This window comes from Chelonoidis abingdonii, chromosome 9, assembly GCF_003597395.2.
Source record: "Chelonoidis abingdonii isolate Lonesome George chromosome 9, CheloAbing_2.0, whole genome shotgun sequence".
NCBI lineage: Eukaryota > Metazoa > Chordata > Testudines > Testudinidae > Chelonoidis > Chelonoidis abingdonii.
Window position 1 is genome coordinate 10715644 of NC_133777.1, and position 22276 is coordinate 10737919.

The following is a 22276-nucleotide window of genomic DNA, read 5'->3' on the forward strand; positions in this document are numbered from 1 at the left end:
AGCACTAGAATTTGCATGGACCCCATGCAAAGTATGGCATGCAGGGTCCCATACCACTGCTTCCTTACGTGTAAACCAACCCCCCCTTCTCCTTGCCAGCTCCCCACAGACACTTTTTGAGAACACCCTTCCTTCCCCTTTCTGAGGTGCTGGGAGCCAGCCTCAGTTCTGCTCATGCTGCAGTATCCTATCCCCTGCAGTTTGGAGGAGCTACAGTTCAGCTGGTGTGGTCCTAACTCCTTCACAGCACAACCAAGTTCTCCACAGGCATGAGAGAAGAGAGGGCTGTACGCTGAAACAGGACTGGCTGGACAGCTGGTCACTCATGGGGAAAAGGGACAAGCAAACCTGCCCCCGGAGTGATGATGGGAGTTTGGCTGCATAGGAATCTCCCTGTATTTTTGGCAGTCACCACAGGTGCAGGCTTTTGGAAGAGGGCTCCATTAGACAAGCCTCTTCTTGAGAGTTGGATGTAGATCCAGGGTGGAGAGAATGCAACGCTGGCTTAGGTTAGCTACTGCAGCCTGTGGGGCACGTTCACAGAACAGCCTTGTTGGGAGTTTGTTGTTGGTCTATCATGTCAGAGGGGTATGGGCTGCAAAACCTTCAGCTCTAGCCATCCTTGAGGATATTTATGCAGGAAATGGTTTGTGGTACGTCTTTGTACGGGAGTGATGCCAAATACTCAGGATGCAGTTCAAACTAGAGACAATAACCATGTGCCAGTGATCAGCAAATAAACTGCTTTATTGAAAGCAAAGAATGATGGCTACCACAGGGTTTCCATGGTAACTATCAGGTTTAATTCCCTGAGAACACGTCATTTCTTTTCCAATCTATTTCTTTTAAACACATACTAGTTATGAAAAGCAGAGAGTGACGTTCCAGATACTGGAACACATAAATTAAGGTAAGTGAGCGTTATAAGACATTTCAATTTCATTTTCAAACAGATTTCTCAGAAGGTTTTGTTTTTTTTCCGATCCACAGAAAACGTATAAAAAAAGTTTCAACCCTAGATCATTCTCAATTAAAAAAACAGCACAGTAAAAAAAAATTACTGTTGCAATAAGATATTTACAGACGCACCCATTATGGGCCATTTTCACTCAGCCTCTCATTAGAAACATACAGTTCTGCCTCTGCCCACTTACCCATGCAGAGCACAATTAGCCCTCACCTCCCGGGCGAGGAAGGTTTGGGTCAATGTTAGTGCAGGAGCAGGGGATTTGCAGAGTCAGGAGCGTCTGTCCACTGGAGCAGGTTATGCAGCGAACTACAGTTGTCTCCCTTCAGCTGTGGATCCTCCATTGACCAGAGGGGGCCCTGTTGAGCAGCGCAAGGCGCTCCTTTTCCCAGCTGCTAAGTACAGAGCTTCCACAGCACTAGGACCCAGATCCTCACAGGGATTCAGGCTTCTGACTCCCATTGCATTCAGCAGGTCAGCAACCATGATCCAGCATCTATCTTGAGTCTCCACCAGGCCCCTAGCTACTGGGCCAGCCCAGACATGGTGCTTGGGAGAAAGGGGTGTTTCTTGACAGCAGCTTGCCCAACTTCTCTCCTCCCCTCGAGTTCAGTGGTGAATGGACCAATAGCTGTGGCAGAGACTTATGCATTCAGGGGCTAATGCTGATCTCACAATACCAACGGGACTAATTCCATTGTAGCCAGTGGAATTGCACCAGTGGGACACCCAAATTGGACCCTTAGTGGCAATCCTCTCAATACTCTTTATTCCCCCTATGCATGAGCATCTAATGCCCCCGGACAGACCCAGCCTAAATGTTTTCGCTCCACTGAACCTGAAGTATTTATTGATATACACAGTGCAGTCTACGTACGTTAATAATTGGCCCTGATGGACGCTAGTGTTAGGGACAAAACATTTGTAGCACTTTTCCCCCTCCGCGAAGATGCTCCAGAGGCAAGAGTAAGTGGGCAGAAACTTTGCACTGAAGGGCGACATTATGTCTCCATATAAATATAGCATAAACATGGACACAGCATGTATGCATCTCTTTGCAACCCTCCCCCACCCTCTTTATAAATGTCTTTAAATTATCCTATATAAATACTGCATAGCTTTATAGTACTGAAAATATTTCAGCGAGGCATAGGGAACTCCAGTGAACAGAGTTAACATTGATTCTCGGCTTCCACCACCAACTCCTCTCCTTGCTCCTCTTCCCCCAGCCTGTCTCCCTTCAGTGCTACAGTGAGCTGGGATTCTGAGAGTCCAGCTCTAAACACGACAAAGTACAAAATTCCTCCAGGGCATTTCCTGGACTCAGATCCAGTGTGTCCAAAGAACTGCCCCTGGAGCCAGCAAACTTCCCCTGCTCCCCCCAGCATTGGAGGGAGGCAAGAAAGGGGAACAGAGGGGACGTATTAACCCCCCCTCCTGCCACAACTATTGTCAATGAACCTTCATCTGAAACAGTATCCGGAGCCGAAGGATGAAGGGTTGGGGGAGGCAAGTGAATGGGCTGGGTAGGTAGTGGAATAAAGCAGGTTGGCTTTCTGGGAAGCAGGAAGAGAAGGGAGCGAAGGTTGGGCAGAATGGGAGAGAGAGAACATTTAAAAGTAAAATTCCAGCAGAAAAAGAAAGCCACAGCAGTAAAGAGCTGGCCCAGGGCACACACTTATTCCACATACATTCTATGAGAATTGCAAACACTGCAAAGCAACACGTAGAGCCATGCAGGCTGGTGTTCAGGACACTTACCCTTCACAAGCCAGCCTGGCCCCTGGGCCACACGTGTAAGTGCTCAGGGCCGAGCTTTTCCCACCTACCCCCGGCCTGTCAGAGGAGGCGGCAGACAGCACCAAAAAGATCTGCTCTCTCTGCCTGCAGGGGAGATGAGGGGCCGCACAGCAGCCTATAAACCACACACACTGTGCATTATCACAGCAATAATAACCATTCGCCTCGCAGCAGGGAAATCACATGCACACATACAGGTCCCACAAGCCCTTCGGATACCAGGGAAACTTGGGACGAGGTTGATGGGGACATGCGTCTCCTAGTACACCACATTCGGGGGGCACCATGGCGTGTCTGGGTACAGCAAGCAGTGAATGGAGCGGAACCTGCAAGAGAGGGAAAAGACAGCGATCAGCACCCGAGCCAAGATCTGCTCACAACACTTACACCTCTTTCCCATAGCTGCATGCAGCAGTCAGGCGAAGGCTAGTTCTTTGAGGGTCTGTCTACACTGCAGCTCTGAAGTGGGACTGCAGCATGTGTAGACAAACCCGCACTTGGGCAAAGCTAGCTTGAGTAACAATCGCAGCGAAGCTGCACCAGCATGGGTGGTGGCCATGTGAGTATGGACCCAGGATCCTAGGCAGGCAGCTTACAGCTAGCTCAGGTACATCTACAAGTGCTGCAGTCCCACCTCCTGATTGCCTGAAGATCATTTCAATTGCTCTTTGCCTGTCTTTAAAGCCCAGGCATCCTTGTTGTACAGGGGTAAAAGGAGGAACGCATCTGGTTGCACAAGAATGTGGGGGGTTTGAGGAAGATGCAGCTCACCTGGATGGATCCTCATCAGCGGAGAAAGCTCCCTTCATGTGGATGGAATTCCTCTTGTTTTCAAACATGCCATAGCTCAGCGTCACCTGGAGAGCACAAAGGTGAAGGTGTTGCTAGGGCAAGACGCTGCTCTTGACAGAGGGATAGCATGGCCCAGTGATTAGGACACTAGCCGGGATCTTGGAGACCTGGGTTCCAGATCGTGCTCTGCCACAGACTTTCTGTGTGACCTTGGGCAAGTCACTGTGCCCTATCCGTACAATGGGGATAACGGCCTTGCCCTGCCTCACAGGCAGGGTAGGAAGGCAAATACAGTAACGACTGCAAGGCACTCAGACACTGTGATGAGGTCCAGTAGCGAGGTTGTCGTCTCATTTACAACACTAGGAGAGCTCTAGCAGAGATAACCCAGGGGTTTGGAGCCTCCTTCCTGCTGAGGTGGTGTCACTTTGGGTTCAGTCCCAGGTTCTCAAGAGTAATTTCCTAAGTTCTTGGCCCATTGTGCACTGGGGTAAGAGGCCTGCTGCTCATTGCACACAGCTATCCTGGTTCTGTGCTCATGCAGGAAGGGGTGAGAACAGAAATAACCCCGTTCTCCTGTTCTACCTGTGATCATTACCAGGGCTCTAGGATTGACTATGTGGCCTCTCCCTGGCCTTTGCACTAACTCTAAAGTGCTTCTTGGATGCGACCAGGTTTACCTGTTTGTGAATCTCTGTCTTGGGCACCTGGTGAAGGTTCTCCAGGTGAGAGTGGAAGAGATTACTCCGGATAAGCTTCACTCCTAGCACGGACTCTATGATGTACCCGATGGTGCAGTCATCTGGCAGGCGGATCTTCTCTGCTGTGCTCATGAAATGACCCCCACTGTAAGAGACAGAAGGGAGCACGTGAGTTCACCCTGCACTAAGTTAACTATCCTCAACGCTGCGCCAATGGGTCCCACCTCGGAGTTGGAGACACGCCCTACCTCCTGATGGGGCAGGGGTGGGAGGAATTCAGCCTCTCTGCCCTTTCAAATGACCTCAACCCTGGCTTACAGAGAGAAATGTCTTTAGGATTAGAGCAATTTAGTCTCCCTCCTAGCTTCTTTGTGGGTCTCTTCTGAATACCCAGCTGGATGATGTGGACTTCAGTCCACCAGATGTTGGGATGGAATCAACCAAGTCCACAAAGAGTTGGACTTCAGGATGCAGTTGAATTTCAAATCACCAGTGATTTCTGATCTCCTGTGTCCTCCCCCATCCTGACATGCACAGAGGTAATCCAGGACTTCCTAGAAGTTTTATGAAACAACAGTGCCAAATGCTGATTCCCTTACCTCGCCCATGGGCTCATCTTCAGCGCTAGCCCACGACTAATACAGAAACCTGCTCCCCCAGTGGCAAACCAGAAATGAACAGGATGCTGCGAAACAGACGGGAAGCAAAACAGTGAGTGAGGCTTAAGGCCGGTCCTTTTCCCTGTCTCCTCGTGGACTTCTTACTGACTTAGGCAACACAAAGAGAATTCTCCCAATTGTCTCAACTGCTCCCGGGTGGGCTGAACTGACCCAAACCTCCATCTGCACACAGGAGGCACATCCAAGCCTGGTGCTGAGGAGTGGGTCCCTGTTCAAGTCCATCTCCATTCCGAAATGATGACATTTTTCAACATATCACCAGCTCAGTGAAAGCTGGAAACCCCCCCTCTTTGGGCTCAGTTGGCCACTGGACTTTTGCCTCCTGTTAGCCCAAGTAAACCCACTGTCCTACTCTCTTACCATCTTGTTCTCACTGATCCTCTCTGTGGCTTGAATGGGTCGGTCCAGACTAGGTTTGCCGATGTAGATGTCCTGTGTGTGGGGGTAGCCAGACAGCAACTTCACCAGGGTCCGGACATTTACATAGTTATCATCATCCACATGGCAAAACCACCTGGAGCAACAGAAGCAACTCAGTTAGTCCAGTAATATTCAGCACTCCCAGAGCTCCTTCCAGCAGAGTGCTTTACAGCGCAACGGTGGGTAGCTGGTATCCCCATTCAGCACAGGGAAAATAAGGTGCAGAGAGTCCGAGTGATTTAATCAAGGCCAGGCAAGCAGAACCCGCTCCTAACCCCCTGCACCAGTCACTAGCCCATCCTGGGGCAAGGCCTGTCCATGGAAACTGAAAGAATCAGGCAGCCACATTGTAACTGGTCACCAGAAGGCTCTGCAGCTTGAGTCCTCCCCCACATTCCCAGCACTTTCACCTGGCCACACATGTGGTCTCATGTGTGTACAAACTGCAATGCATACGGACACACCCCACACGCACTCTCTCGCTCGCTGTCTTTCTCCGGACATTAATTTCCTTCTTACTTTCTCCCGGACTCGATGAACTTGTCATACTCCACGGCCATCTTGCAAGACAAAGCCTGGCGGCTGTGGGCGGCGGAACAGTTGGTGTTGATGACATTGGCTGCGGTGGGAAGAGAGTGGGGGAGAGAAAAGGGACAGTCAGTCCGATGAGTCTCTCTTTCGCTCCAAAACCACAATCAAGCTGCGAGGTGGCAGGGAACAGCCCCCTCACGGAGTGCAGGGTTCACAGGCAACAGCAGGGGCAGGTACTTTCCTCGCACATAAAAGGGAAGGGCAGGGCAGAACGAAGACAGTCCTGTTATCCTCTCTGCAGCTGGCCCAGGAAGGCCAAGACCCCCCTAACCTACAGCATGGTAAGGCCAGGAATCTCAGATCCTAATGAAAAGAATACGACCGTATTTCACAGGCCTAGTCCAAGACACTGCAGTGTTCTGTACTGGGACTGCATATCCTTGTAAAAGGCTTGGCACAGCCCCTGTCTAAAGTATACAGCAGAGAGCGTCCTAGGGGGCAAAGGGAATTGTTTCCAAGGCTGGGTGAGATAAAGTGAGCTTAAGAGTTCTTACAAAGGAGTGTTGCCGACTCACAAGAAGGAGAAAAAAGAATCGGCCCTATCTCAGCACTAACCATGCTAAGCACACATTTGGCTACCACATCCCTCCATTGCAAGGCTGTGCGCTCAGCCCCCAGAAAGGGGGCAGGTGGAGCCTGTGAACTGGATCCTCTAGCCCCTTTGCTGAGGTCTGTTAGCCAGAATCCTGGCCTATTCATGCTGCATTTTCCCAGCACCGGCTGGCCACCTGTTATTTGCTGGGCCATCTCAAAGGGAATTGATTCAGGGACTGAAAGGGAATCATTTACATCAGAAGAATAGGGAGGGCCTGCCCCAGACTCGAAGGGAGGGGCTGCTGAATAAACACTCACTGAGTAAGTCCCTTTCCCGCCCTCTGGTGAAAGCTGCTTGGGTTCCAGTTAATTACAGGGCTCTGATGGGAAAAATCCCTAGAAAGGCACCTTGTTGCTCTCCCCTGCCTCAGAAGGGAGAGACAGATCAAACCGCTGCAGGGCAGATGGCTGCACTGACTGCTTTACCAAGGGCAGGTGGGGGAAGGGATGGGTGGCAGTGTCGTTTGTGACCTCCATTATCTCTGACAGGGGAATCTCAGCTGGGTATCTTCCCCAGAGGCCACCACTGTAACAAGCCACCTCGTCCTCACCCTGAGATCCTCAAGGCGGCGCCATCACCCCATTCAATTTCTGCCCCAGCCTTGAAAGCCACCTCCTGACTCCTGGCTTGGAGTAAGGCCAGGCCAAAGGGCACAAATTGGGGTACTGTGAATTAGTAAAGGGGACAGCCAATGATTTCAGTGGTGTCACACTGACGTAACAGAGGGCCAGACAGCCACAAGTGCCCAGCACCCACCAGCTCCCTTTGTGACCAGCTTTTTCAGAACAGGTCTGCGTCCAAACTGCTCAGCTGGCTTGAAAAATCAGGCTGCCTGTTTTGCGCCTAAATGCTGCTTCAAAAATCTGGTGCCAGCTGTGGGCACCTCTGAAAAATCCAGCCCAAGGGCAAAAGTTGCCCCTTTTAACTATTTAAGAAAAGTTTTCTACCATCTAAAGCTCCCCCCATCCCACCCCCCCAGATGGTTTCGTCCCCCTGTTCTTGAAATCATGGAGCAGGAGGGAGGGAAGTAACTTGGGAGGCTGAACTACTCCAGCCTCAGAGGGCAACCACAGGTTCATCTCGCGCTTACTGCTGGATTCAAAGAGCCCACTGAGGTGCCTAGACTCCTACCAGGCTTGCGCCAGCCAGCAAGAAGACTAGCATGGGACTGGTTGACTCACCTGTGCGTTTCTTCAGTTCCTCATCCTCCCCATCGGTGAAGATGAAGGTCTGAAAGAGACGATAACACGTGATTAGAATTGACATGACCGCAGGCCTGCAGCTTCGTGCCTTTCCCCTGGGACTTCTGCTGCATTCCATTTTCCAAAGATTTCCAGGCAGCAGGTGCTGCTGGAGGAAAAGGGCCGGCTACTGACCATGGCTATTGCCCGACTGCCCTAACTGCGGGGTAGGAAAGGGCAGAAAGTGACTTCAGCATGATCAAGGCCTGCTGAAAGGTGGTGTTGATCAAGCTTTTTGTAATAGTTCTGTCTTAGCTGCACTAGAGGCTAAACCATTCAATACCAATCGAGGGATCGGGGGAGTGGGTGCTTGTCACTCATTTCTTCTTAAGGCCCAAACCTTAACCCTAGATTCAAGCACCCCTAAACTTGGAGGCAATTTGAAGGCTAGCTCTGAGCTCTGTGGCTCCAGCCCGTCTCTGCTTCTCTTTAAGGAAGCTGTTGGGTTAAAAATCTCAGCCTAATGAACATATTGATCACAGCCCATCACAGAGCTAGGATAACAATCAATACACTCATTGGAAGTGGGAAGAGGGTGGGCTCCAGGGCTGTGAGCTGGGATCGCTGGACTGAAGGAAATTTTGGAAAACGGAAAGATTTGAAGGATCTCACTGAAACACACACAGCAAACTCCTCCCTGACAAGAAGGAAAGGTGCCTAAGGTTTCACCCTGAAAGCAGGTGTTTCCCCTTAAAAGTAGGAAAAGGTGCACACCCGCTGTGCCTTCCTCTGCAGGGAGCCATGTGTCTTCATTTTAATCCCCATCTCTGCCCACCCGCCCGTAAAAAAATAAACAGCACAGAAGGCCTGACAGGGAAGCAAAGGGTTAATGCTTTCCTTGCCTCAGGGGAGAGAAAATGGAAACAGTGTCTGCACCCTCTGCTTCCCAACCTCCTCTGTGGTGGAGGGCCTTCCCACCCTGGTTTGAGCTGCAGTCAGTGTTACTTGGGTTTTAATGTGTGTGTCTGCCCACATCTCTGGAACGTCACTTCACTGCCAGGGCCCAAGTGTGTAACAACATGGGCCTTCAGCACAAAGCCACAGGGCAAGGGGCACAACCTAAGAACGCAGCAGAGGCAGCCGCTTGCAAAGCGGAGACCTTAGGTTCTTTAATTGTATTGAGTTTTCCATGATCTTGCTGTTAAGCTACAGCACATGCTGTGAATAAGCACCAGTACCAGGCAGTGGGATTGCACCAGACAGATGTGGGGTGGAGAGGAATGTGGGGCTGAGTGGAGGGACCTACAGTCACATGTAATGAGATGCAGCTGAGCTGTGGCCTCACTTAGAGAGACGACATGCTAAGGAGCCTCTCTTGCTCCCATTGAAACCAGTGGGGTTCTGTCACTGACTTCAGTGCTGGCTCAGGCCCTGAGGCTCATGAGTGGAACTGTGTCTTTCCAAAGGCTTGCCCTGGTCAGCCCACCTGGCTCTCCTAAATACCGTGTGCACAGGCCTCTCTCTGCATGGCTATAAGCAGGTGTGTTTGCACTGCTTGTCCATGGTGTGCGGAGGCTTCATCCCACACCTGTGTCAACAGCATGCACCCACTTGGCTCTGTCCCAGCACCCTGAGCTAGCATCCCCCCCTTCTGCAGCCTCCAAGCCCATCTCAGAGCCTTTGTTTATTGAGCTGGAGGTCAGGTGGCAGCAGCTGCTTAGCTCTGGCACGAGCCCGGCTTCGCCCAGCTTGCTGGGGCCAGGCTGTCAGCCTTGATCAATGCAGCTCCCTGCACCTGTCTGTGTGCTCGTGTGTGCAGAGCGGGGCGCACCTCCACCCCTGCACTCAGCCAGCTTCCCAGGTAACTGAATCGCCTTCAACTGCCGCTTGGACTGGTGCCCAACAGCAAACTCCACACACACGCACCCCAATTACCTGAGCCACCTGCCTGGCCGCACTCCCTTATTTACATAGCTAATTCTCAGCGTACGTTGGCTGGCTCCAGGGGACCATCTTACTGGTTTACCCTGGACTTTTTTAGGGGGGCCCGGAGGGAGGGAGGCAATGGAGGGGGAGGGAGGGGTGAGAAAGCAATCTCAATCAATCAGCGTGTAGCAAACAAAGCCATAGAGAGAGAGAAGAAACCACAACCAGCTGCCAAGCGCTGTAAAAACCAGACATGCACAAAAGCGCAAAGGAAGAAAGACAAAGAGAAATTGGAGGGGGGGCAGAGGCCTGGGAACGATGAATTACAAGTGAACTGGAAATTCGTCGCCACTCATCAGTTAGTCCAGCCCCGCAGTGGGCTTTTTTTTGTTCCAGGAGAGGGGGACAATAGCTTGAATGCGTCTGCCTGACTTTACTCAGTCCAGGAGAGTTAAGCAGCAATGTGTTTGCTCCTCTATTAGCATACAGCTGGGCTAGTTAACTCGGGGGAGAGGGAGGGGAAGCCAAGTTTGTTTGCTCAGGTCCCTGGGGAAGGGAAGTGGCTGGGAAGAACAGACACTGCAGGGCTCCTGAATGGAAGGGGGGTCTGGGCCCTGGACTCACTAGGGGCAGGGGGTTGCAAGTGGCCTTTTCGGTCTAAGAGAGCAGAGCTGACCTGCGGCATGAAAGCCAATCTACCAATGAGGGCATGTAGCCATCGTGCAATTGCATATTTGCCAGTGCTTCCAGGAAAGGCACTAGATGGCTTGGACAGACAGCACCTGAGCCGGGGGGGGGGGGGGGGCGCGGGGGGGGGAAGGAAGAGGGCAAGAGTGCACATGGGCTCTGCTCCTTCCCTGACGAAAGGGGATCCCACATGGGGGGAACTTCAAACAAAAGGGCTGGGTAGTGTTACAACACCTAAGAAAGTTTGTTACGCAAAGCAAAATAAGGAGGCTCAACTCTCAGGCTTCACGGCATTAGCTGCTCAGTTACAGGGCCCACGGGGAATGCCCCCTCATAACATGGGCTTAACAGGCATGGAGCAGTAAGTTGGAGGGAGTGTCATAGGGCAGGCATAGGCATTCACCTAGCTGTCAGCGTCAGGAGCAGGATGCTGCACTAGCGGTTGTAGGACCCATGCTAGGTTCAGGGCTGGGGAACGGGACAGAATGGCTTGATCCTCCCTGTGGCACAACGGAGATCGCTCACCTGGCCTTGGGGGTGTGGAGAGAGAGGGCAGGCGAAAGAGAGAGAGAGAGAGAGAGATACACACCCTGACTGGGACTGGGGCCTTCTCCTGACTGAGGGAGTCTATAAAGCCGCCCCAAGGAGGGACGAGGCCTGTGGCTGTGACTGCATTCAGAGATGAGTTGGTTTGGTCTCAGTCACGGTGACTGCCAATGGTGTGTATCCTCCCCCTCCGCCCACTATCCATTTAATCAATCTCTTTGGAATGTGTCAAAGGGGGCCAGCAGACGGGGGCGGGAGACCAGAACCCTTGCAGGATGCCCACGGGGGATTTAATACAGAGGAAAATGTTTGCTTGATTAGATCAGGAAAGATGTCTCCTGCAACTGTGTCTTTGCCTGCTCCAAAAATAACTCCCCAGCTAATCCTCCAGCTCAGCTGCTATAAATAGACTGAAGTGGACATTTGTTTATTAGCCAGCACTGAAAGTTGTTATTCTGATGATGCCACCCCTCCCACACACAGGAGACAATAACTATCTCCCAGCCTCTCAGAGGAGCACTCTGTCACTACTCCTCACAGGCAGGGAACTGCGTGACCCCTTGGAAGGAAACTCCGGAAAGTCAGCCTGCCCGCCTGTCTCCCTGCTGCCTGGCCAGGAAGGGTAGAGCCTGCACCCAGCCCTACATGATACCTCGGAGGGACTATCTCGCCTTTGCAGGTTCACTGCCTCTCATCCCCTTCCTGCATCTCTGCAAAGCAGGAACCCAGCCAGAAGTTTCAATTAAAACCAAAACACTGACAGCCTCTCTCTCTTTTTTAATTAGCTTGTCTACATTTCTTGTAGATGAGATCTCCCATTTCTGTGACCTCCCCCCCTCATGGGCAGGTTTCCAGGATCCGTTATAGGACACAGGGCTCTATAGGCAGGTCAGCTGGGAGGAAAGATGTCTGGGGAGAACTGAAGGGAGGAAATAGACCAGAAGAGAAGAGAAGTGGAAAAGAAAGGCAGATGGGGGGGGCGGGGTATGTGTGTGTGTTCCCTGCCAGGATTACAACAAAGCCAGGGGATTTGCTGCTTCTCAGCCACATAGTTCAGCCTGGAGAGTCTCCTCTTTAAGGCAGTTATGGTCTCAGATATGCTATGTGGTTAGATATTCAGTGGATGCAGCACTCCATCCTTAACACTCCCCTTCGATTTAGATCAGGGGTTCTCAGACTTTTGTACTGGTGACCCCTTTCACACAGCAAGCCCCTGAGTGCGACCCACACTTAAATATATAAAAAAGTGTTTTTAATGTATAACACCATTATAAATGCTGGAGCAAAAGCAGAGTTTGGGGTGGAGGCTGACAACTTGTGACCCCCCCCCCCCATATAATAACCTCACAACCCCCCCAGTTTGAGAACCCCTGATTCGGAGCCTCTACTCCTTGTGGCTGCTGGAAGGTCGCTTCATTGGAAGGAGACTGGGGCAGGGAGGGTGGAGGCTGGGGCCACTACATTCAACTGCTAACTTACATTAAAAGCTTTTCTATTTTCTCTCTGCACATCCCAGATACCCAAATCTCCAGCTGTGATGCTCAGTTCACCCTCACAGGAACCGAGCCAGGGCATATGCACAGCTGACGCTCTCCTGCTAAACCACAACAACAACAGAACCTTGCACATTCCCACTGATGACTTGAGACTCAACATGTATTTCGAAGCTGCTAGGAGATGGATAAAATGAAACGCCAGGACAGTGCGCCCCAACACGGTCTTTGTTCATTGGGAAGCCTCATCTAACACTTGAAGAGCCTTCGTGGGGATCCCAGCAAATACACAGCAGCAGTGTATTGTGTAAAAGCCACAGTGTCCTAGTCAGAGGTAGCTCACTACATCGTCTGCAAGGAAATCTTTGGTGATAGGTGGGGAGATGGTTGATTTTTAGTGTAAACTGTAAGATGCAAGCATTAGCCTGTGCACGTGTACACACACAGTGCATCTATCAGCTCTGAGCCTGATTCCTCTCTCCCCCCAGGGTAACTCCCCTGACTTCAGAGCAAGATGCTGGACCTGAACAAAGTTACTCCTGATTGACAGTTGTATAAATGGAAGGTGAATCAGGCTCCCTAGGCCTCTGCTCAGTCGTGAGTTGCACCATCCTAAATCCAGGATTCAGTTCCATAAATGTCTGGAGGACCAAAGCACAGGCCAGGCTACTGTTAGCTGGCAGAGGTGCTCTGGGCTCTGTGAACACTCTCCCTTCCCCTCTCATTCAGAGTCTCTCGCTTGGCATTGGTTAGAGCTACTTCTGCTTTAGGAGAGCAAGGAGTTACATTGCTCTTTTCTCCCCCACGCTTAAGTCCCCTTGTCTCCGCTTGCTCAGTGGCTGCATTGTCTGGCCAGGGACCCTGACTTGGGACACACAGGAAGCCTCATTGTTCTAAAAGCTGCAATTTAAAGAAACACAGGATGCCAAATCCTTCTCTAACAATAGCGGCCACCAAAGAATAAGGCCAGGACAATGCACTTTACCCCGCCAGGTTCCTTAAACTGCGGCATAATGGGGCTTGGAGAGAGACATCAGGCCACTGGCATGCACCCTCTCCACCCCCGCATTCTGTACCATAGGGATTTGCTAGAGGAACTCAGCTCCCAGCACAGGGTGCTATCCTATCTGTTCTGCTGCTGCACAGCATGTCCTGCTCAGTCTGGCCCAGCTCCCTGCATGGGGGAAGGAGAGACTGCCAGTCCAGACTGTCACATGGGGGAAAGGTTTTTCCTCCATTTCTCTTTTCTTAGTGACTCACTTCCCCTTATTGGCAGTGAAATCCTAGCCCAGCCCTTGCAGTTGCTCACAGCTCCTCAGCTGATCTGACTTGGTGATGAACAGGGTAGCTGGCAGGATCCAGCCATAAGGCTCCTATTCTACCCATCTAGCAACCAGGCAAAATTGGTCCCGACCATCTCTGCTCTTGTCCTTTGTCCAAAAGCAAATCTCAATTTTGTTGCATCTTAAAAATGCACCAGAAATACCTTCAGGGATGACACACTCTCAGGAGACAAAAGGCTGTGTCTTACTGCTGACCCTCTCCTCACCCACTCCTGCATCAATTGCATTGAAAACAGGAACCAACATGATGCATATTGCACAAAGGACCTCATGACCATGCATTGCATAAGTCTCATTCTTCCCTTTCCCGGTACTGGTGTCATTTCCCCTCCATCATGTGACATGCTTGGCCTGATCTGGTAAGGGGCCGCGCACCTTCAGCTCCCATTGAACCCAAGAAGAGCTCAGGTGAATACAGCTTCTAGGGCCCAGGCTGGGGTCCTGGGAGCAGGGGCTTGCCAGTGTTATGTGTCTAAAGCACCATGCTCTCCTGCAAGAAAGAATGCAATGACTTTAAGCTGGAGGACAGTGCCTAAAAGTAGACAGCTCTCCCTGGCCCTAGGATGTTTTGGGGGGGAGACACCTGTGCTGATCTGTCTGATCTGTCAGGTGGCAACTGTGTCATTTTGAAATTGGCAGGGGGAGGATTGCAGCAGGTTTGGCTGGATGGTTCCAGTTCATTGCTGTATCCTCCAGATGGAAAAGTCACTACTCAGGGGAGGAAGGAGGAGAGAATTAGCAACTGGAACAGGTTCCTGCCTGGCTTTTGTCCCCTTGCAGCACGTTTACTGCAAACAAACACAGCTCAAGCCCTGATGGGCCAAACAGCAAGTACAAAGCTAAACAAAAAAAAAAAAGGCAGCGGGAGAGAAAGTCACCAGCTCATTTCAATGATTAGTTTGATGGTCCTGGCCTCTTTCTTGCCTAGCTGTCTGAGCTGTGACTTTCCCTGCTGCGGGGGCTGTGGCTGGCACACAGACCCCTAATCTCCAAACATGATCCTTTTAACCAACAGGAGCATGTGAATCCTGAGGTTACAAGGCATCCCCAAACAGGAGCTGTGCTCGCTCTCGCCCCTTCGCTTTTCAGTAACGGGAAGAGTCCTTCTCTCTAATCTAAAACGCTATTATTTTTAATAATCCCCCTTTGAACAATGAGCTCCTTGTGCAATGAGGGACTCACCCCTCTCCCACCCTACTTCACGCTCTACACGTGTCTTTTGCAGACTTATATTTCAAGTGCTTTTATTGAAGTCTGAGTAGAAATACCTCATTGCTTGGGGCATGTAATTAACAGCATTACACGCCCCCAGATCATTGGGTGTCCAAGGATAACCCTGCCCTCCATTTAAAACAAATACCATCTCCCATAGAATATACCCCTGCCTGGGATATCTGCCTTCATACAGGCCTGAGCCTGAGAAGGAATGAGCATCTACAGCTCCTGTAGATGTCAGCTGGTGTTGCAGGGGGCTTAGCACCTCCCAGATTCAGGCCCCATGTGTGTTTGTCTTTAACCTGCCCAGGTCTGAAGGGAGAGGAGCTGTGCACTTAACCCAGGGAGCTGTCACTCCCCTCTGGACAGGAACTGCAGTGGAGTGGCCAGAACGGGCTTGGCATAGCTCCGACAGCCAAGTTCCACCTGCTGGGTTGGACAGAGCCCACACCTGTGTTTGGAGTGTAAACAGGACACACAGCTATACTTGCTGTGTACACATGAATGCATAAGGCCCATTGGGAGCATGTCAGCACACAGCACACCCCAGCAGGCCGTTACCCCGGAGGACAGGGATTCTGGCCAAGGAGCTAGGAAAATTTGGGAACTGCCTGTGCTCTCTGGAAGGTAAACACATTCCTCTTGAGTAAACTAGCTGGAATAGGTATCAGGACCTGCAATTATCTGCCAGACTTCTGGAAATGAGAATATCCTTGCAACAGAGTTAATCACATTGCTCTTCCATGCATATCCCGGGAGCAAGCCCACCAAGCTGCTTGGAGGACATTCACTCCGGGCCCTGTACAAGGAGCATGGTCCTTGTGCAGTCCTGTCACTGCAACTCCTCAGCAGGAATTGGGGGGGGGGGGAGGGCTGGATGAACTTGCATTTATGATTTTTTCACAATGTTGGGGCTTTTTTTTTTTTTTTTTTTTTAAGTGCAAACACTCCCCAGACCACTCTGTTGCATGCAAAGTATTCAAGTGCTGCGTCAGCCACAGCTGCAAACTCTCTTCAAAAGATGCTGGGGAGGAGGAACAACCTCTCTCCAAAAAACAGCCTGTCTGGGCTAGCTCATTTGAAGCAGGGGACAAGGCACAGGATTGGGGAGCAGGGGTGAAGCCAAGGCCTATCCACTCTGCTCAGATAAAAGGAGGGAGAGGTCCCTACCACATATCATTGCAGTATCTTGGATCAGACAGAACACAGGAAACTGAGGCTATTGTATGTTGAACAAAGAGTACCCATGAAGACAACACAATAGCAGTTCCCCCTTCCTATCATCTCTCCAAACTGGAACCACCTGGTAGATTTAACCCCTTCTCTCCTATTTTACTTAACTCTTTAAAAACAAACATGACCCTGAGTGTAATTACAAAGAGGAAGGTTCCGATTTTGATTCAGAAGGGGAAAGGGGGATGGACGAACAGACAGAGAGGGTTGTTCTCTGCTTTGGCAGAACTACATGTGTTTATTAGCCAAAGGGATTCTGGGCGAGTCTCTAAGAATTTCCACTCTTGCCCTGCAGCCAGGGTGCAGAGTAGCATGAACGCTGGGAGGCTGTTGGCAAAACAAAAAAGAGAGCTGGTCCAGGACCCAGAGAAGGGAGGCCTGACTCAGACTGAGAGCCATACTTTTAGCACAGGCAACTCCTCAGCCGAAAACCCCCTTAACTAATCCAGAGCATTGTTCGTATGAAGCCCAGAGCTTCAGCCAGCTCTCACAAGCAGAAGCTTCCAGCAAAAGCACAGAGCTTACCCAAGGGCAGGAACTCACCACTATACCACCCACATCTCTAGCCCCCCCCACCACAAACACACTACACTCTAAGGTGCACAGCTAGACCTTAAGCGAAAGCAAAAGAGGAACTAACGGCTCGGGAAGCCAGGGGGCCCTAAAGTTGCTGTTGCAGGGCTTCTTCGTAGGAGAGGGTCTCGGAGAGGAAACTGTGCAGGCAAGAGACAGAGGTGCTTCCCCGTGGCCTCTCTGGAAGGGCAACAAAAGCTGTCAGGCCCGTTGAGATGGAGGGTCAGTTTCCTGGTTACAGCAGCCAGGCCAGTGTGGAAAGACTGGGACACATTCCCACCACCCCCTCGCCAGTTCACTGTCCTTCTGCCTGCAGGAGTTTTCAGTAACTTCAACTCTCTCTCCAAGGCTTGTCCCTCAAGTGCTGTACAAGAGCATCACTCAGCAGCTTGTCAGTTGGGCACCTTTCTGAGCTGCAGCCGCCTGGCTTCCTGGCCCTCATCTCTAGGCAACCTGACCTGGACACTGCAAGCTCCAGCTCCCCGTTCCCATGGAAAGCACCACACAAGAGGCTGTGAAGCCTTTTCTCTGCGCTTGGGAGAAAAGAGGCTTTGTTAGCTTGCCCAGGGGGACAGCGTGAGAGCTGAGACTCAGGACTCTGGGAATCCAAACGGACAAACGAAACAAAACAAAAACCCAGAAGAAAGCCAGAGCCCATGAGAAAAAGAACAGCCATTCCCAGGATCGTCTGTAGGTACTCAGGGCATTTCTCAACCTCCAGGCCACCCCCCTTCTCAGAAGCTACTGAACGTAAAAGAGCAGCTAAGAGTTTCCACTAACTAACCATGGCAGGGAGAAGGAAGCAGAGCCACTGCCAGGCCTTTGAGATCTCCTGAGTAAAGGAGCAGGTCCACTCCCATAGAAGCCAGTGGCACTCAGAGACCTTACAGCTTGTCAGCAGCAATGTGTGACTGAAGTGTCCAATGGAAGTAATGCTGCAAGTCGGCTGGAAATTATTCCTGAGTGAGAAACATGAGTCCACCTCACTGCATGGCAGGCCCAGAGAGAGCCCGTAAGGAAATGGGTGACGATGGAAGGGGATGAATTGGGGCGAGAAAATGGGAAAGTCTCATTCTGTTAGGAACAGGCATAATCTGCTTGGGAAGCTGTTTGATGATCAAAATAATTCCAGAGTAAGGAGAGCAAATGGCAAGAGCAAGTTTCCTAAGGAAACAAGTGGATTTACTTTTTTTTTTTTTTTTTTTTTTTTTTTTTTTTTGAAGTACTAGAATAATGGACAAGACACTGGTGGAGAGTGTGAGACAATTGCTCATAAATACAGGGGGTTTGGGGGGAGTGGGAGAACAGATCAGGCTGGTGATGAATTCTCTCAGCCAAAGTATGTACTGTTGGCCAGACAAGATGACTAATAATGGTCTCTTCTGGCCTTAAACTCTACAAAATGCCACAGTATTTCTGGTTACCAAAATTTCCACCCAAACTGACTGTATTCCATAGCTCTCTCAGCCCCAGAACCCAGGGTCAGCTGATCTCTCCCTCTGTCTGTGCATTTTGAGCACACCCACCACTGCAGTATCTGGGTACCAGAAATCTACCCAGTGCTCTGCAAATGATGTCGTAATTCAGACTTGGCCTCGCACTGAAGTATCTAAGTACATGCCTGGCTTCTGAGAGGCTACCACAAGAGGAAAGACATCTCCTTAGGCATCAGAGCCAAGGTGCTACAGTCTACAGATGCTGGGTTCTATTTCTGGCTCTGCTGTTGCAACTTTGTGTGTTACTTTCCCTATCTGCAAGACTGGGATAATGTTAGTCTCCGTGGTAAAGTGCTTTGAGATCCACTGGTGAAAAGTGCTATAAGGCTTCATTATTACTGCTTAGGCTCCATATTGAGGTATGGGCCAGACGGTGCCCTCTGAAACAGAAATACTACTTCCCCGCCATGCATGCTGCTAAGACAGCCTTGTGTACAGGCTTTTAGTGAAGGTGACAGGTCTCTGAAAACGCAGCTTAATTCTTTCTTTAAATAGTGAGCTGACAGCCTAGACATGGATGCTCCAGACGAAGAAAAAGGGTTTGATGTTTGCGGAGTCCCCCTCAGCAGTCTCTAAACAACCCTGAGAACTCTCAGTCCTCTCCCCTTTTCTTTATGCTAAAGAGCTCTGGACTTCAGCCCCTGTTTTACATCTGACAAATCCAGGCTAGTGACACAAATTGCATTTCATGCTTCTCATCCCCAGTCTCCAGGGGGTGGCAGGCAGAGGCAGTGAGAGGGGGAGGAATAAACAGGCACCTGAGCACTGAATGCAAGGTCTCATTAAAGATCCCTGCTGCTGAGAGAACAGAACGGCTACGCTTCAGAGGCACTTTAACCAAAAGGCTCTGGAGTGTGTAGAGCCCAGCCCAAGATAGGAATCTGTCTCAGAGCAGATTGTGCCTATCAGCTGTGCACGGACGCTAAGTCCATCAGGATGCACCTGAATCCTCCAGCTGGGGAAAGCAGAGAGCCCCTGCTGAAAAGAGGTGAAACGTTTTTGTTTTTAATACCTAGCTCACAGAACTGGAAGGGAGCCTGAAAGGTCAAGTCTAGGCCCCTGCCTTCACTAGTAAGACCATGTACTGATTTTTGCCCCAGATCCCTAAGTGGCCCCCTCAAGGATTGAGCTCACAACCCTGGGTTTAGCAGGCCAATGCTCAAACTACTCAGCTCTCTCTCCCCCCTCTGCTTCAGGTTAACTCCCTGGCAGCCCAGGCTGGGGGGAGGAGGGGCGGGGAGGGGAAGAGATGATCCTCCCAAAGGCCCCCCCAGGTTTGTCAGTAGAGCTCAATAGCAATAGAGGAAGAGGGGGAGGGGTCATTGTTGGAATGTGCCTCAATTTCCCTTCCCTGGGTCAAGGGCGGGAGGCTCTGGCTGGAGGCGCTTGGGCGTGCAGGCACTAGCCAGATCATTCGTGCCTCCCAGCGTGGCCGGGCACGGCTCCCTGCTGCCCCCAGGCCGAGGAGCTCACCTGACCGAAGGCTGGAGAGCAAGCCCCGGCCCCAGGCAAGCTGCAAATCCCCGCGCCCCCCTGGCCCCGGCCCCGGCCCCGCCACTCACCAGGTCTCTGTTCCGGGAGATCCAGGTGTCCAGCAGCAGATCCAGCCTGGCCTTGTGGAACTTCTTGGTGGTCTTCACCGCGATGAAGACATCCTGGGCGGTGATGTCCTCCAGGGCCGGCCTCGGGGTCCCCTCCCGGCGCGGGGCCAGGCTGCCGGCTCCCTGCGCCTCCCGCCTGCCCCGGCTCAGCTCGCTGAAGTAATCGGTGAAGCTCTTCACCTCTCTGGGGGCCAAGCCGGGCTCGCCCTCCTGCAGCTGCGGCTGGCGGCGCGGGCTCGCCAAGCTCTGCAGAGCTCGCCTGCCCCCTTCTCCCCCCAGCTCCCCCACCTGCCGCTTCTGTTGATCCGCCATCAGGACCAAGAGGCAGGTGAACATGCACCCGACCAGGAACAAGAGCAGTTTCCTTCCGCAGCTCTTCAGCATCTTACCGGCTCCCTTTACTCGGCTCAAGGCAACGCTGGCCGCACACAGCTGGACTGAAGCGACTCTGCCAATGCAGATCAGCTGCCCCGCTAACTCCTGGCAGGTGTCAGTGCCCGGCCCCCTAGCCCCGCTCTCTCAGCAGCGACTGCTCCAGTCCGCCCGCAGCTCCGCGGCAGCAGCAATTTAAAAACTCCTCTCCCCACGCCCCCGCCCAAACTCCTATGCCAGGCTCCCTTGGAGGGGCGGGGCTCGCCCAGGCCGCGCCCCTAAAGGGGCGGGCTCAGAACGTAGCCGCAGTGCTTTGGGCGGGGCTTCACTCGTTGTGAGTTGGCTGCGAGTCTCCCAGGTGGGGCCGCTGCCGGGGGCTGGGAGCAGAAGCCACCGCTGTATTAGCCCGGCTACTGCCAAGTTCTCGCTTGTACATCAGGCAGGTTGGGAGGCTGGTCCGTGACAGCCTCTCTTGAGACAAAGCAGGAGCTGCGCTCAGTGAGTGTTTACAGACCAGCGCCGAGGTTATTGCAAGAGCTTTTTCTCTCCTGGCAATGCCATTTTAAGGCAGAGTATTTCAGGGGCATGGTCCAGAAACTCCAGTCCTATGCACAGTGCTTGTACATGCATGACACCTAATGCAAGGAGTGTTACACAACCCCAAGAAGTGAGCCAAATAATAAGCATAATGATAATAGTATTATTATTAATAAACTACTTTCAACTGTAGCCTCAAGATATGCAAACATCTACCCTAAATCACCATGTGATCTTCTTACTGTAATCCTAATCCTTCCCCACCCCATCCCTTCCCTGCTTGTCACATCATTAGCGCTAGCTCAGATCTACTCTCACAGACCTCTCTTCCCCCATCCCCGACCTGGGTGGAGCAGAGCCCACCTTTCTGCACTCGCAGATCCGATTGCAGGATCAGGGCCTTAGGGAGTAAACTCCTTGGGGTGTCGACCATGTCTTTCTATTTGTTCTGTAACATTCCTAGCACTCATGTAGCAATGAGCATGTGCCAAATCCCTAGATTTGAGCACCCCTGAATGTTGGAGGTTTTAAAAATGTAAATTTGGAGCCAGATCTAAATTTTGCAAATGGATTCTCTCTTTAAATGGACTAAACCAAACTCCTGATCTGAATACCTTTGAAATGTAGAGCTTTCAAAGTCCAGATTCAAATGTTGCTGCAGGAGCTCATCTCTAATGGTTAAACATTTGCAGAGGAAAGGTGTGAAAATCAGTCTCAGAGCCAGCTGTATTGCCCAATCGACTTAGCTTTGTCAACTGAGCTCAGGAATTATGTAATATTATCATAGGGGGCATTTCTTAAAGTTTCTAGACACATTATTCCATTGAGGCTAGCGTGACCAGATGTCCTGATTTTATAGGGACTGTCCTGATATTTGGGGCTTTGTCTTATATAGGTGCCTATTTACCCCCCATCTCCTGTCCCGATTTTTCACACTTGCTGTCTGGTCACCCTAGATGGGGCATCTCAGCGAAGGCCATGAAGAAATTGTCTTCTCTACTTTGCATGGAGTACACCAATGCTGTCTTTACCAAACAGTCTCTGTCTGAGCAATCCCCTTGCCACCCACTTTCAGCTGTCTCTAGCCTCCAGTGATTCTTTCCCCCTTGCGTCTATACTTGCTGTTATTTCACAAAGGTAACTTCATCCTCATGATCTCTGTGGTGATGGCTGAATAGTGTCCGTACAGCCCTATTCAGTCCCTCCGAATCCCAGACTCACCATCCTCCTCCACTCATGCATGGTGATATCTTTAACTGAATGGAAGCTCAGTCCACAGTATCTTTCTCTGTGGAACTGTTCCCTGTTTCCTTGTGCAGGAGCTGTCAGCATTGCCTGCCCTGGCTTCTGTCCAGCTATTGCTGGCCCCAGACCCTGAGAATCTAAAGCTGTGTGTTGATCTGGGACTTCTACATGGCTGTGTAGTGTGACCAAACCAAACAGGGAACAACCTTGTTATAAATTGAATTACCTCTTTGGTTTCTATTTCCTCCACTTTTCAATTTCTGCCTGATTTATTATGGCAGG

At 51.3% G+C, this 22276-nt stretch overlaps 1 protein-coding gene across 2 annotated transcripts; it reads right to left on the bottom strand.

Annotated features, from left to right (window-relative positions):
- Positions 1-729: 729 nt before the first annotated feature.
- Positions 730-20416, bottom strand: LFNG (LFNG O-fucosylpeptide 3-beta-N-acetylglucosaminyltransferase). 2 transcript variants are annotated; one of them, XM_032794107.2, is made up of 8 exons: positions 19802-20416; positions 7728-7776; positions 5880-5979; positions 5301-5454; positions 4860-4945; positions 4240-4405; positions 3539-3624; positions 730-3093 (listed from the first exon to the last, which is right to left on the bottom strand). In XM_032794107.2, exons 1-8 carry the CDS (start codon positions 20222-20224, stop codon positions 3027-3029), a joined length of 1131 nt encoding a protein of 376 aa, XP_032649998.1. In that variant the 5' UTR covers positions 20225-20416; the 3' UTR covers positions 730-3026. The 2 variants fall into 2 exon arrangements, with proteins under 2 accessions (XP_032649998.1, XP_032649999.1); XM_032794108.2 differs by lacking the exon at positions 19802-20416 and adding an exon at positions 13866-14194.
- Positions 20417-22276: the final 1860 nt, after the last annotated feature.

What these genes read in the sequence shown, in the direction of transcription:
- LFNG (XM_032794107.2), bottom strand. Translation starts at nt 20,224, where the DNA reads ATGCTGAAGAGCTGCGGAAGGAAACTGCTCTTGTTCCTGGTCGGGTGC. An exon ending in TCTCCCGGAACAGAGACCTG is followed by an intron (nt 7,777 to 19,801) that starts GTGAGTGGCGGG and finishes CGTCTCTTTCAG; the next exon opens with ACCTTCATCTTCACCGATGG. An exon ending in GCTGATGAGGATCCATCCAG is followed by an intron (nt 3,094 to 3,538) that starts GTGAGCTGCATC and finishes CCTCTCTTGCAG; the next exon opens with GTTCCGCTCCATTCACTGCT.